We start from the raw sequence: 16,787 nt of genomic DNA on the forward strand, positions 1-16,787 counted from the left end.
TAATAACCTCTGAGAAGATCCCTCTCTATATATCAGTGCATTAGTCTGTGTCACAGTGTAAATGGCAGATAACACTTCTTAGTTACCAGAAATCCTCAGCTCTGTATCACTCAGTTAGTTAAGCTCCTGTCTGCAGTGCAGAGGGTCCCAGGGTCTAATCTCCTGGGCAAAACTTTATTTAATTTAATTATATAAAGAGCTTGTGTCTGGGGAAGCCCTGGAGACCATATATGGACAGATACTGATCTGACCTGATGACGTGGTCCCTGCTCTCTGCGCTAAGCCGACACTTCTCTGAAAAGGATTCCCTGCCCGATGTCTGCTCTGGGGAACCCTAGGAGATGCAGTGACCATATATGGACAGATGCTGATCTGAGCTGATGACGTGGTCTCTGCTCTCCGCTAAGCCCGACACTTCTCTGAAAAGGATTCCCTCCCGATGTCTGCTCTGGGGAACCCAAGGAGATGCAGTGACCATATATGGACAGATGCTGATCTGAAGCTGATGACGTGGTCTCTGCTCTCCGCTAAGCCCGACACTTCTCTGAAAAGGATTCCCTCCCGATGTCTGCTCTGGGGAACCCAAGGAGATGCAGTGACCATATATGGACAGATGCTGATCTGAAGCTGATGATGTGGTCCCTGCTCTCCGCTAAGCCCGACACTTCTCTGAAAAGGATTCCCTGCCCGATGTCTGCTCTGGGGAACCCTAGGAGATGCAGTGACCATATATGGACAGATGCTGATCTGAGCTGATGACGTGGTCTCTGCTCTCCGCTAAGCCCGACACTTCTCTGAAAAGGATTCCCTCCCGATGTCTGCTCTGGGGAACCCAAGGAGATGCAGTGACCATATATGGACAGATGCTGATCTGAACCTGATGACGTGGTCCCTGCTCTCCGCTAAGCCGACACTTCTCTGAAAAGGATTCCCTCCCGATGTCTGTAGAAGCCATTCTGTACTGTGAGTTCAGACTTTCAAAGTATTTACTATGCGGACACAGCGCCGGGACCTGGGGGGAAAATCTGTGACAATCTCATAGCTGCCCGTGACGCGGGGCAGAGGTAAGAAAAACGGGACTTTCCCGGCAAAATCGGGACAGTTGTGAGCTATGTGTATAGCAGGAAGGGGGGGGGGGGTCACAAGTGCAACATTCCCCACCGGGGCCTAGCCTTTTCTTGGGGCCTGGAGGCAGCCAGGGCCCAGAATACCGGAGTTGCTGGAGGTTGCGGCTAGGCACGCTGTGGTCACGGTGCTCGGTATGGGGACCGGAGGACTGTCCTACAGTCTGGCAGGTCTCCAGCAGGTGGTGTGTGCAAAAAATGATATGGAGGGAGAGGCTGATGTACTGGTTCTCCCTGGGGCAACTCTTAGAGTCTGTAAGATATGTCCCTGTGTAATGGTTGGGGAAGCCCTTGGTGGCAGCCGTATCCAGGGATCTGGATTGTGCAAATTAACTCACGGTTCCTTATTGAACAGGTAGCAGGCAATGGGCCTAAACGGTCACATAGCAGATTCGGATTCTGGTACTGGAGTGGTCATGGAGAGTGGTCCTCAGGGATAATGCACCAGCCTAGTAGTAGATTCAGGCTGGGATCATTGAGATGGAGCTGTGTCCAAACTGTGGAAGCTGCAGCTCTGGATTAGAGTCTCCTGACTCAGTTTCTGGGATTGGTATCTGTGACAGCACTGAAGGTGTACTACACACTCTATCTCTCTCTTCACTCTGACCATGTCGTCTGGACTGCTGACAGGCTCTGAAGGGCAGACCTAGGGCCCAAGACCATGTGCTCCAACTGCACAGGGTTTTATACTGCCCCTGGTCAGGTGGCAGCACCTCTCCAATCACACTCCAGTTTACAATACAGCCACATAATTGGATAACATCTTACACTCATTTAACTATTGCCTTTGCAGACAGAATCTACATCTGCTATCACATAATGTCCAGGCTCTAGAACCTTCATAGAGGGTTTTCGACTCCCCCTAACAGCTCCTGACCTGGAGAGGGCCCTATTCGCAACTACCAGACTGCCTATGTTGGCAGGGGTGTTGCACATCACACACAGTATAACCCAGTTTCCCTTAGTATTATCTTATTAAAAGCTGTTGAACAACAGGGTTCTGGCCTCAAAGATTGAGATTTGCTGACTTGACACCTTGGAACCGAAAGTCTTCCTAGAGAGACAGCCAAATCGACAGAGAATCTCTGGGACATATCTTCATAAGGGTTATGGGGTTATGATACTGTATGTCCTGGTCAAATACCAGCTACATTTCCGGAGTCTGGGGAGGGGGACAAATGCCCTCCTGGGTCTGGAGGCATAACTGGATCCAGTGGCACCAGAACCATTGTTTTATGATCTTCCATTGACGAGTCTTGACATATCTTGATCTTGTGTACCCCTAAGGGGTGCGATACGTCACAATATACCATATAAATGAAGCCTTGGCCACTTAATAATTTGAGTACAGCCAAATCTTAAGACCCCAATATGTGATTGGCTCAGTCTACAGTGTATTATTCTTTGGCCATATACAAGTTTCTACATGACAGTCAGTGTTATGTGCATTCCTGCAGTACCAGGCTGAGCCAGGAGGGGCACTATTTATCTATGAAAAGGTCTTCTCTAGAAGAGGCGAATGAAAAATACAAAATTTATGAATCGTAATAAAACTTTATTTTCTTCACAGTTATAATTTCATCAGCACAATACAACACAATTAAGGGCAAGTGTTTTTCAGAGATCTGGAGCGTATCCGAGCCCCGGCGCTGAGATACACAGGATAATTATACACTGAGGAATAATGGCTCCGGGTAGTCACCGCAAATATCAGAATGTATCAACAATTTACAAGAATGTATCAAAAATTTATAAAAATTGTACAAATGACATAAAAAATACTGCAAGAATAGGACGTGCAGAATGTAAACAGAGCAGGCAGCAATGGCCCCCCATGTTCAGGGGGTCCGGGCTTCAACATATAATACAAGGGGTGTCTGATCCTTTTTCTTCATCCTAAAGGGCTCTTAGGGGTTTTCCCAGTGAAGACACTGGGGTACAGATCACTGGGACCCCTAGAGAAGGGGGTGGGGGCTCAATACAGTCCTGCATAGAAGTGAATGGGGCACAGGTTAACCCTTGCGGTGTTCACTAGGAGTAATCAGAGGTCCCCCGTTCTCTCAGTCCCTGGGGATAACAGAGGATGGACCTCTTGCACTTTGACATACTGTACATAGGAAATTAGTGTCTTTGTAGGGACATACTCCCAGGGGTGCACAGTGAATGACCACAGTACTGAGGCTGCTCCACCTTTCTGAAGTTGGCGTCGCCCTGAGGCTAGAGGCTCGACTTGCCTCATGGCAGGCACAGCCTGTCTAGATCGTAAGAAAAGGAGTTGCCAGGCAAAGGAAAGTGACACAGGAAGGAGCTGAACAAGCAGACACCTCCGGTCCTAGAAGAAGAATGTGATCCTAGGGATACTACGTCCATGTACTTCCTGCAGCAGAGGAGCCTCAGAACCCACAATGAGATCCTGGCATCGAACTGTATCTCTTATAAGAAAATGTATAAATTAGCACCGCTTTATAATTAGCACCGCTTTATAATTAGCACCGCGTCATCAAGACAAATACAATTTACAGGATTATATGATGGAACCATGAAGCCAACTATGTGAATCTGCTCATTATGATAGCACCTCCAGGCACAGCACCGACTGGTAATGAGCACCTATAGAAGAGCACGCTGATGTGGGGTCTATACGTGACACAAGATATCAGTGTATCCATGTGGTGGATGTTATATATAAAGAGCAGGAGGTGTACACAGAGGTCAGGACGACCAATGATGTGAATCTGCTCATGATGATAGCACCTCCAGGCACAGCACCGGCTGGTAATGAGCACCTATAGAAGCTCTATACATAATATAAGATATTAGCCGTGTTAGTGATATATTCCTCTACAGCAATTTTGAACCAATAGAACCAAACAGCGGCCATTTTGGTATTAGCCGGGGGTCAGGCCGGGGGTAAAGCACTGTCCAGCTAATGTCATGATTCAAACTTCATCTTTATGTAACCCGTTTGCTCCCCTGCCAGCTTCTCCTTGACATATAACGAGAGGCCAGTCTGTCTTTCACTCTTGTCCTATATTTTTGTTAAAAAAAAAAAAAAGTCCTCTGAGAAGAAATAGTTAACCTTTTCGGAGAATGTCCTGGTAAAATTCATTATGGCCAATAGCATTGCAGTATTCTCTCTCCTCGTCATGCCCCCCCCCCCCTCTATGCTGATGACTCTGTATTGGATATATGCGGCTGAGCGCTAATAAACTGGAGGGATTCTACATTCACTAAGAGACGGGTGTGTCCTGGTTTTGTGCTCTCGTCCCGGTCCCGGGCAGCCATGAAAGAGTAAAGTCACCTTTATAACTGATAAGGACTGTTTTGAGTCCTAGATTAAAAATCTCTATCAGCAGATCGATGTTTTGGATGTTATATACGAGAAGCATAAGTCAGGACAGCCATCACTGCCCCCTCTGTCTCTCGGGTAGGTTGGTGACTTACCAAGTAATGTCAGGAGAAGTCGTGAGCGTGGACAGGGCCGCACCGCATTAAATTATCTCCATCCACTCACGGTTTTGTCCTCTATGGCTACATGCAGGAACCTGAAGATGGTGACAGCCGCAGGGACACATTGCAGCTGCACCTCCACCGTTGTAAGATCTGTACAGCACCAGACATACTGGGGCACATTTACTTACCCGGTCCAGTCGCGATCCAGCGGTGTGTTGTCCGATGAGGATTCGGAGCTGCCGCGATTCACTAAGGTCGTGCACCCGATATCCAGTAGGTGTCGCTGCTGCGCTGAGGTCCGCCGGAGTTCACCTTCTTCGTCCCGGTGCATGTTAGTGCTGATCTTGCGATTCGTTTTTTAAATTCCGCAATTTTTCCGAATAGTTCGGGTTGTCCGACGGCCACGGCCCCCGTTTTCTGTCGCGCGCAAGCCGGTGCCTATGCGCCACAATCCGAACGCGTGCGCCAAAATAACGGGGAAAATCGTCGCAAATCGGAAATATTCTGGAAACCTGACGAAAGTGCAGCGTTCGGAACCTTAGTAAATGAGCCCCACTGAATAAAGTGCACATGTGATAAGGACCGCGCTCCCTAGGGGCAGAGGAGGCTATGTATCCAATGCTTACATTTATTACTATGACAATGGGAAAATGAAGCGTGACATTAACTTAGAGAATAACAATGGAATCTGAAATAGAATCTGATAAAATGTTAAAGTAAGATCACACATTAGAGAAGCCCATAGATAATATATTGGGGGTCACTTACTAAGGGTCCGAATCGCGGTTTTCCGTCGGGTTTCCCGAATTTTTCCGATTTGCGCCCAATTTCCCCCGGGATTTTGGCGCACGCGATCAGATTGTGGCACATCGGCGCCGGGTTTCACACAACAGAAATCGGGGGAGGCGTGACCATCAGAAAAACCCGACGGATTCAGAAAAACCACGGAATTAAAAAAAAAAAAAAGTTGTCGCAAAAATAGCACTCACATACACCGAGACGGAGGAGGTGAACTCAGCTTCAGCGCAGCAGCAACACCTAGTGGACATCAGGCGCAAGACCTTAGTGAATCCAGGCAGAACCCGAATCAGCATCGGAGAACGCGCCGCGGGATCGCGAATGGACCAGGTAAGTAAATCTGCCCCAATGTCTGCAATGTTCACCATCATTCTTCTCCTCATAAGAAGCTGTGCTCTGGGGTTACATCAAATTAAAGGGGTTATCCGGCTGGTAAAAATTGTTTAGGGCCGGGCTGGGGAGGGCTAGTTAAACATAATAAACATGTACTTACCTCCTCCGGCGCCGTGGTCCGTTTGATCCGTGCCGGTTTGTTTACAGGGGCACAGAAGCTGCGCACAGGGAGCTTCCTGTCCGCGCTGTGGCCGGCTCCTCCCATCTGTCCCTATCTCTCAGCATTGTAAGTGTTGGGAGATGGTGTCGGATGGGAGCTTCCGGCCGGCCCTGTGCGCCCCTGTATACAAACCGGCGCACAGAGGAGACGGACCGCGGCGCGGGACATCAGCGGCGCCGGATGAGGCAAGTACATGTTTATTATGTTTAACTAGCCCACCCCAGCACGGCCATAAGTAATTTTTAACACCCGGATAACCCCTTTAAGTCAATTATATTAATTAGTTCTGTTGCAGTTTCAGGCAAACCATATGACAACCTTTAATGTGTGACTTGTATTCGGAGTGTGAAGCAGTTTTCCCCTCTGCAGCCTCTATCTGTTCTTCTCTGTTGTCTCAGAGCCGGTGGCTGGAGACTGGCTGCTGTCATGTCTCCCATACACTGCACTGAAACTAGAGGAGAATCTGCTCAATAACTCTCTATATCACTAAGAAGAATCATCAGGATCATATAGGAAATTATAGAGAACTTCTGACCTGTACTGATAGGAATAAAGCTCTTGGGGTGAGATAGAAACTTACTATTATCACCAGCAGTCTCTGTCTGTGTCTCTTTTCTCTCTCTCTCTGATGAACTACCAGCAGTCATATGGGACATTATAATAAAGTACTTATCTGTTCTGATTGGGAATAAAGCTCTTGGGGTGAGATAGAAACTTACTATTATCTCCAGCAGTAAATGTCTGTACCTATCTCTCTGATGAAGAACCAGAAAAGTCATATGGGACATTATACTTTAAAGTTCTTATCTGTACAGATGGGACAGAAGTTGGCCCCCCCACCTTGTTCAAATCAAACAAAATTGGTGTCAAACGTTTGTGCTACGCTTGTGCTGTTTTGTGCAGCAAAAATTTTCGTTTGTGCAGCTATCGTTTTTAAGATTTTAATGAAAGTTTCCAGAGGTCATCAGAGGTCAACCAGCCCCCCCACATTACCCAAACCAAACAAAGCTGGTGCCAATCAATTCTGCTACGTTTGTGCTGGTTTGTGCTGCTCAAATTTTTGTTTGTGCTGCTTTTGTTTTGAATATGTGAACAGAAAAATGAAAGGTCAAAAGTTCAAGTAGCCCCCCCACATTAACCGAATCGAACAAAACTGGTGTCAAACGTTAGTGCTACGTTTGTGCACCAAAATTTTTCGTTTGTGCCGCTATCATTTTTAATATATTCATACTTTTTTCCAGAAGTCATCAGAGTTCATTTCTTCCAAAGTACAATGGGGCAGATTTACTTACCCGGTCCGTTCGCGATCCAGCGGCGCGCTCTCTGCGCTGGATTCGGGTCCGGCCGGGATTTATGAAGGTAGTTCCTCCGCCGTCCACCAGGTGGCGCTGCTGCGCTGAAGTTCCCTGAAATGCACGGAAGTTCACAAAGCTATCCTGGATGAAGGTGAGTGCAAGCTCCGCGACACAATTTCCTTTTTTAAATGCGGCGGTTTTTCCGAATCCGTCGGGTTTTCGTTCGGCCACGCCCCCCGATTTCCGTTGCGCGCATGCCGGTGCCGATGCGCCACAATCCGATCGCGTGCGCCAAAATCCCGGGGCAATTCAGGTACAATCGGCGCAAATCGGAAATATTCGGGTAACACATCGGGAAAATGCGAATCGGGCCCTTAGTAAATGACCCCCAATGTGTTTGCTAGCTCCCCCTGGTGATCAAACCAGGGAAGTGTCACTAAGTTTGTTTTTTTACCAGTTCATCCTAAACACCTTTAACCTATGTATACACCTGAACATACCTTGAAAATGATAGCGGCACAAATGAAAATTTTTGCTGCACAAACCAGCACAAATGTAGCACTAACGTTTGACACCAATTTTGTTTGATTTGGTTAATGGGGGGGGGGGGGCTAGTTGAACTTTTGACCTTTAATTTTTTGTTCATTTATTCAACACAAAAGCAGCACAAACAAAAAATTGAGCAGCACAAACCAGCACAATTGTTCGGCACCAGTTTGGTTTGGTTTGGGCAATGTGGGGGGGCTGGTTGACCTCTGATGACCTCTGGAAACTTTCATGAATATCTTAAAAACTATAGCGGCACAAACGAAAATGTCTGCTGCACAAACCAGCACAAACGTAGCACAAACATTTGACACCAATTTTGTTTGATTTGGACAAGGTGGGGGGGCAACTTCACTCAGGTGGGAATAAAGCACTTGAGGTGTGATAGTACTATTAACTCCAATAGCCTCTGTCTGTGCCTGTGTCTCTCCTCTCTCTCACCCAGAAGCATCAGCAAAATCATGTAGGACATTACAGAGAAGCACTGACCCATACTGATGGGAATAAAGCACTTGGGGTGAGATAGAGACTTCTGGAGATAATGGGAAGTTTCTATCTCACCCCATCTATGCCTCTCTCTCACTAAGAAGCATCAGCAGAGTGATATGGGACTTTATAGAGCAGTACTGACCTATACTGATGTGGATAAAGCACTTGGGGTGAGATAGAAACTTACTACTATCTCCAGTAGCCTCTGTTTGTGCTTGTGTCTCTACTCTCAGCATCTGGGACATATGGGACATTAGAGACAGATGCAGGATTTGGTTAGATCTCTGATATAAAGGGTTGTCCATCATTAGAAAGGACGTGGCTGCTATCTTTTTCTAACAGCGCCACACCTGTCCACTGTTGGTACTGCATCTCACCTCTATGCACTTCAATAGAGCTGAGCTGCAAAACCAGATGCAACCCATGGACAGGTGCGGCGCTGTCTCTAGAAAAAATTAAAGGAAATCATATTTATATAATCCTGTACATTCCCTTTAAGCAGCATATTAATAATAGAAAGTTATACATAAAACGATTTGTGGAGGACACTGGCCACGACTGGTGGTCCATAAGTTTTTGCACCACACATATTATTAATAGAGTCCAAGATCAATCAATCAGAAGTCATTTAGGCTCCATTCCTGTGTCCCCATGACAATACTGCCTGTCGCAATGTTGTCGTAGTCGTTGAGCAGGCAGTGTTGTCATGGGGACACCGGCCTTGAGAATAGTCATTTTTGTCAGATGTAGAGTTTTTCCAGCAGTGTTCCCTCTCTGCAAACCCTTACTGACAACGGTGACAATACAAACAGCGCCTCATGCTGGCAGCAGATGGAACTGCACTCCAGTTCAAAAAAATTGTCTGTATCAGCTCCTGGATTTGGTGATATTACTTATTACTGTACACAGTACATGAACGGACCGGATGGAGAGACTCAGCCCCCCGGAAGCGGATCCTCGTCTCCGGCGCACGTGAAGCAGCACTGTGATTGGATGGGTCTGAGAGAACATTTCCCCATAGATTTCACCGTGTTGCAGAAACTGATGGACAGTTTGTCTTTCTTACAGGGTCCGTCTGGGAAGAGAGGAAAAACATCACACAATTATTCTACACGGACGACAGACCCCCAGCTATTACATGCAAATACATTGTACATAAATAATACCGCAACCAGAAGAGGCGCAAAGGATGCGGTGACTGTCTGTGTGACTGGAATAATGATGCAGGGAAGCGACTACAATATTAGAGAGAAAAGAGAAGTTTAATAGGAAAACTGGAAGCACTAGGACCCTATTGGCTGGGAGTGGCCCATTGGGGGATCGGTGAATCTACTGTTGGGACGTGACACTCGCACCATTGCAGGGGCCTGGGTCGGTCCATATAGGAGGCTCCTGCCAGTGCTAGTAATAATAGTACCACAATCAGCCGCTCGAGTACTATTACTGAAGTGACATCCAGCATCGTACTCTGCTCTATCTTAGATACACGATGAGATACGGCTCTTGCCTAGATATAACATGAGATACGGCTTTTGCCTAGGTACAACATGAGATACGGCGCTAGCCTAGATACAACATGAGATACGGCTTTTACCTAGATACAATATAGATGCGGCTCTTAATCAGATACAACATGAGATGCGGCTCTTAATCAGATGAGATACGGCTCCTGCCTAGATACAACATGAGATACAGCTCTTGCCTAAATACAACATGAGATACGGCTTTTGCCTAGATACAACATGTGCAACATCCCCCACCGGGGCCTAGCCTTTTCTTGGGGCCTGGAGACAGCCGGGGCCCGCAGTACCTGAGTGGCTGGCGGTTGCGGCCTAGGCACACTAGTGTCACGGTGCTTGGTATGGGGAACCGGAGGGCTGTCCTACAGCCTGGCAGGTCTCCAGCAGGGTGGTGTTGGCAAGAAATGATGAGGGAGAGGCTGCTATAGCGGTCCTCCCTGGGGCAACCCTTTGGGGTCTGGAGTATGAGTCTCTGTGTAGTGGACAGGGTGCCTGTGATGATGGCAGGGTAGTAGCAGGGACCAGACGGAGGCAGAGGTTGAACAAAAACAACTTACAGTTCTTTATTGGAACCGACAGGAACCGCAGCAACGTGCCTTTAAGAGAGTAGTGGAGTGCTGAGATGCAGTTGGAGGGAGCCACAGGATGTAGAGCGCCAGCCTGGATGCAGAGGGCGGGCTGGGAGGTAGCTGTGTCCTGGAAGGATGCTTCAGCTTGTCCTGGGTTGCTTCAGGTATCACCCTTAAAGGTAGGATGATACCCCTTTCCTCACTATACTAGCTATTAGTTCCACTCTTCAGGCAGGGGTTAGGCTCTTCCTGCTCTGGTCTGGTATGCTAGCTGTACAGAGTCTGTACTGGAGTAACTCCAGTCTGCTTCTGCAGACTCCTAGGTCTGACTGCTCTCTACAAGTGTTCTCTAGAACATTCCTGGCCAGGGGTTTTGTTACTCCCACTGGTCAGGTGGTGGCTACTCCTCCAATTACCTCTCAGCTCACAGAAACAGAGTGTAATACATGTGATTGGATGACACATCTTACATCACACAAAACACTTAACTCCTGCCTTACCAGGCAGGATCTACCACTGCAATGTTCCCCTGTGTCCTATAAGGACTATGTAGTGTGATGTAGTGACATGCTGTGGGGCTGACTAGACCTTACACAGGCTGCAAGCTACATGGTGGGACGTATTCGCAACCACTCCTCTGCCTTGCATCGGCGAAGGTGTTGCATACCCCCGGGGCAATTGAAAGAGCCGCCCTCGGCTCGACTATGGACTGATTGGGGCGCAGAGGTAGATACGGGCACTTCTGTGAAGTGCAGGCTGCATGATCTGTAGGGACAAACCGCCCATGGTCCTGGAGACAGGCACCTGGGTTGGTGTCGGACTAAGACAAGGACATGTAAATGCAAAGTATGACAGTTGGTCGCTAACGCCATTAAACCAAACTGTACAGTAGGAAAGGTGTGGTGTCATGTACTGTAATCCCCTCCTTGCACCAGGGCCTGTATATTTGTTATATAAACACTTCTTCCCTAGCGACAAATATATAGTGTGTATATGCATTACATTGGCATATGTGACACAATGAGACATTATACAAATGTATAAGTACCTGCCGACTGACATTCTTACCCTTGTATGAGTGGCATCCAGGTGCTAACTCTGTAACACCCCCGGTCCCCTAAGGACCCGCAGTTTACGGACTACCCCCACTTACAAACTTCGGTTTGAGGCATAAGATTGCGGTCAGGGTTTTACATAGAGACGGTCTGACACAGCCACACTACAATCTGAAAAGCCTATAAAAGGTTAGTGCAAACTAATGGCATAGATTGACAGTGTGCAAACATTTTGTAAACTCACATTGGCTTAGGAGCCCAATGGGTACACATCTTATAACATAACGTTGCAAACATTGCAGGAGGTAGGCTACTCAGAGTAGCAGGATAAAATGTCTCTTTACCTGAAAAGGGAAAAGGCATAAAGAGTGCATGCAGAATGTCCATACCTAAAAGGAAGGCATTAAGTGCAATATAAAAATAAGTCAATAAAGTAGCAACTTTTCCTTGGAGTATCTGGCAAAAGTCTCACAGAAGGTCTTTAATAGCAAAGTCCATCTTCTGGGTACAGCCCTTGATGTGGGGAAAAGTGCAATAAAAGATGCAAAGGGTCTCCTCTAGGTGTAGAGGGACAGAGTCCTTTGAAGGAATCTCTGCTGTGGCAGAGGAAGGGGTGCTACCATAGCACATGACAGTGGGCAGTTCAAGGAGAGTCTCTTGACTGAGATAAATAAGGGTGAGAGTCTCAGGAAAGTTTCTGGCTCTTGTGGAATAGCGGGCGCTCAGCCCAAATGGGATAGCAGAAATAAATATACATATGTACAATAAACACAGTACCTGAAGAAGGCTTTCAGCCCATCAGGGGTTAATCTTGCTGCTCAAGAGCAATGGCTGCAGGCATGGGAGCAGGAACTGCAGCAGGGACATCATCAGCCTGGGTGAAGAAAGCAGTGTTGAGATCTGTCACCTGAAGACATCTGGTGGTAGAAACTGGAACTGCTGACATGGGACACCCAGAAGCTGGAGCTGGAACAGCAGGGAGGTCATCTGCGGCGGCAGGCATCTCAGCAAAGGAAGGAGGCAGGCACTTCTCTGGCTGACCTTCTGTAGCTGGGGGCACTGTGGAGCGCATGATGATGACCGCAGGAGCTGTAACTTCTTCATTGCTGACAGCTGAAGGATTGTTGTTCCTGGACTGACCTGTAGCTCTTGGGGACGCTGTTGCGCTGGCGGTGGTAACCTCTGTAGCTGGCAGGGCGTTCTCACCGGACAGCCCGGGCCTCTTAGCAGGTGGTCCTGGATACTCCGCAGGACGGTCAGCAATGGCTATAAGAGTGTTGGGCTCTTCTGAGATAGCTTCCAGGGCAGTGGGAGCCCAGGGGAATAGCAGCGGTTTCCCTCCCTCTTGGTCTGGCTCCGGCAGATTCCCCAAAACAAAACGAAAACCCTCCGGTGCATACGGAACCCGTACACCGATAGTGGAGAGGGTCCTCTGCAGGGGTTGAACCGGAGTCCCAGCCGGGGAAGATGGCTGTTGATGATGGTCCGCCATTTTGGACCTATTGCAGAGAAGTCCGGCAGCTAGCAAACTCGATGCGTGTAGAGGGGCACTCTCCGTCCCAGACCGGAGGTAAGTGTCCGCAAAGGAGGCCCGAGTTGTACCGCGATGCAGCCGGTGCGCAGCAAAAGGTCTCCGGACGGGGTGCGCTGCCACAATGATTAAAGTCTCAAAGGCCTCAAGGAACTCCGTTTCCTCACTGGGAGGTGAAGGCCTCGGTCTTGCTAGGATGGTGGCTGCGTCTTCACTCCAGAAGGCAGTCAGCGGTTCACTTCCTGCGCTGAGGTGGAGCGGGAAACTCTCGCGCCAGAGGGCGGGGCTTAAGTCCTTCCCGCCAGGAGCTGTGGCGGGCTGAATTTTCTGCTGCGCCACAGCGCGCTGAGGCAGGATTCGCGCCATACGCACAGGGGGTGGAGCTTAGCGATGCCTCTGGGTTGTCCCGCCAGTGAAGGTTTTGGCGGGCTGGAATTACTTGCTGCGCCACAGTTTCGTGAGGTAAAATGCTTCAGGCGCAGCAGCGCCGGATGTAGCAGAGCTGACAAAGTTCTTTGTAGGGTTTAACCTCTTAAGTGCTGGAGCGGTGCTCGACAGCATGCGGCAGCAGTAATACAGTTCAATGCAGAAACGCACAATCACTTGGGCCTAAACCCAGCAGCAGGGTTAGGCAGCACAGTCTTTTCAATAAATGTCTATAAAGCCAGAATAAGGCACAGAAGTATAAATCCTGTTCGTGACGCCACTTGCAACATCCCCCACCGGGGCCTAGCCTTTTCTCGGGGCCTGGAGTCAGTCGGGGCCCGCAGTACCTGAGTGTGTCTGGCGGTTGCGACCTAGGCACGCTAGTGTCATGGTGCTTGGTATGGGGGAACCGGAGGGCTGTCCTACAGCCTGGCAGGTCTCCAGCAGGGTGGTGTAGGCAAGAAATGATGAGGGAGAGGCTGCTATAGCTGTTCTCCCTGGGGCAACCCTTTGGGGTCTAGAGTATAAGTCTCTGTGTAGTGGACAGGGTGCCTGTGATGATGGCAGCAGTAGTAGCAGGGACCAGACGGAGGCAGAGGTTGAACAAAAACAACTTACAGTTCTTTATTGGAACCGACAGGAACCGCAGCAAAGTGCCTTTAAGAGAGTAGTGGAGTGCTGAGATGCAGTTGGAGGGAGCCACAGGATGTAGAGCGCCAGCCTGGATGCAGAGGGCAGGCTGGGAGGTAGCTGTGTCCTGGAAGGATGCTTCAGCTTGTCCTGGGTTGCTTCAGGTATCACCCTTAAAGGTAGGATGATACCCCTTTCCTCACTATACTAGCTATTAGCTCCACCCTTCAGGCAGGGGCTAGGCTCTTCCTGCTCTGGTCTGGTATGCTAGCTGTACAGAGTCTGTACTGGAGTAACTCCAGTCTGCTTCTGCAGACTCCTAGGTCTGACTGCTCTCTACAAGTGTTCTCTAGAACATTCCTGGCCAGGGGTTTTGTTACTCCCACTGGTCAGGTGGTGGCTACTCCTCCAATTACCTCTCAGCTCACAGAAACAGAGTGTAATACATGTGATTGGATGACACATCTTACATCACACAAAACACTTAACTCCTGCCTTACCAGGCAGGATCTACCACTGCAATGTTCCCCTGTGTCCTATAAGGACTATGTAGTGTGATGTAGTGACATGCTGTGGGGCTGACTAGACCCTACACAGGCTGCAAGCTACATGGTGGGACGTATTCGCAACCACTCCTCTGCCTTGCATCGGCGAGGGTGTTGCTCATGAGATACAGCTATTGCCTAGATACAACATGAGATACGGCTTTTGCCTAGATACAACATGAGATACAGCTGTTGCCTAGATGCAACATGAGATACGGCTATAAACGGATACAACATGAGATACTGCTCTTGCCTAGATACAGCATGAGATACTGCTCTTGCCTAGATACAGCATGAGATACGGCTCTTGTCTAGATACAACATGAGATACGGCTCTTACCTAGATACAACATGAGATACGGCTCTTACCTAGATACAACATAAGATACGGCTATAAACCAGATGCAACATGAGATACGGCTCTTGCCTAGATACAACATGAGATACGGCTATAAACCAGATACAACATGAGATATGGCTCTTGCCTAGATACAACATGAGATACGACTCTTTCCTAGATACAACATGAGATACGGCTCTTTCCTAGATACAACATGAGATACGGCTCTTTCCTAGATACAACATGAGATACGGCTCTTGCCTAGATACAACATGAGATACGGCTCTTGCCTAGATACAACATGAGATACGGCTCCTGCCTAGATACAACATGAGATACGGTTCTTGTCTAGATACAGCACGAGATACGGCTCTTGCCTAGATATAGCATGAGATACGGCTCCTGCCTAGATACAACATGAGATACGGCTCTTGCCTAGATATAGCATGAGATACGGCTCTTGCCTAGATATAGCATGAGATATGACTCTTGACTGGACACAAGATGAGACTAGGCACTAGATAGAAGGATAAGATTGAGATTCGGAGAGCGTTATCCTGCAGCTGGATCCCAGCCATGAGAGGAGACACTTGTGGCCGCAGGATGTTCTGCACATATCATAAAAGGAAAGGACTAGGACTGTATGAATGGTGCACAACACAACTTTAGGAGCTTCCCGTATTTACTCGCAGATCATTCGATTCTGTTTGTCTTCCTGGGCTTTCCCGAGGATGATCCACTTGTGTGAGTGCACTCAGATAACTAGCACTCCCGGCCTCTCCGAACTGCATTAGTCTATTATGTTTTGGAAGTAAGAGTTATCCTTAAGGAGACTTTGCCAATTATGTCGGCCTTGCAGGAGTGTGGAGACTTAGAGCCATTGATGCTCCACTGGGAAAATATGGAAATAAGGTTTCCAGGCCGGGATAAGGAAAACCACGTCTCTATTAGCTCCGCTCTCCTCTTAGTAAAATGTCCCAGAGGCTTATCTATGAGTCAACAATCTCTCTACAAAGAGGAAACTACCCAAAAGTAGCCGCTAAGAGCAATTTATAGGACAGGACTCAAAGCCATGACCAAGAGGGGGAATCAATTGGTTTCCAGACTCCAAGATCGATCCCCTAATATGGTAAATGACAATGGGATTTCTAAACTAGACACAACAGAGCATCCTATGATGACAGCGTCGTATCGAGCCAAATTCTCATCAATGGCCTCCACGCAGACCCCGGATAAAGCCTCTTTTCATTTCCAGTAACAAAAACTTCCAGAAGATGAAAAGAAAAATCAACGACTTAATGAACCGAGACACGATTTACAATATTGATCTCCGGCATCACAGGAATCCCTAATGATCAATGTCAAAGACGTGCGGCCTATCGGATCACATCAGGAAATTCAAAGCAAGTATCTTAACAACGTGTAGAAAAAGCAAGAACGCCCCGGGGGAGGGGAGGAGGGAACCGGGGGCGATGGACCAAGAAACAGAACATGGCTGCAAAAAGTTACTCTGGTATTTTAAGGTTGTAAAAGAAGTTAAAACGAGGCTCCGTATGTTCTGCTCATTCTCCGTGCTAGGGAGGATCTTAAAGTTCTATAGCGGTGTTATTAAGCTAAAGCGTAACACTAAGATGGTATTATATACACAGTATGTTACTATTACTAGTACCCTAGCAGTATAACTCTGCTTTTCTAAAAACTGCAGCAATTCCCAAACACGTACTCCATTTGTAAAACCATTCCCGCTTAGAAAAAGTTTGCAGACTCACCTTGTCCCCTGGTCATAGAGAGAACTATGCAGTCCTACAGTTAGACCTGCACCGTTCTCTCTATCCCCTCCCTGCATTTACAGTGATTCTGGGATTAACCCCCATAACTTTTCTAGATCATTACAAGATTAGGCCTTAGTCTGA

At 48.0% G+C, this 16,787-nt stretch overlaps 1 protein-coding gene across 1 annotated transcript in view; it reads right to left on the reverse strand.

Moving 5' to 3' along the window:
* Positions 1–8,053: 8,053 nt before the first annotated feature.
* Positions 8,054–16,787, reverse strand: part of ADAMTS12 (ADAM metallopeptidase with thrombospondin type 1 motif 12) — a 348,163-nt gene continuing 339,429 nt past the window's right edge. Inside the window, exon 24 of the mRNA XM_072134459.1 lies at positions 8,054–9,333. Coding sequence (XP_071990560.1) covers positions 9,194–9,333 — 140 coding nt within the window. The 3' untranslated portion in view covers positions 8,054–9,193. The remainder of the gene's footprint in view (positions 9,334–16,787) is intronic.

This window comes from Engystomops pustulosus, chromosome 1, assembly GCF_040894005.1.
Source record: "Engystomops pustulosus chromosome 1, aEngPut4.maternal, whole genome shotgun sequence".
Lineage (NCBI taxonomy): Eukaryota > Metazoa > Chordata > Amphibia > Anura > Leptodactylidae > Engystomops > Engystomops pustulosus.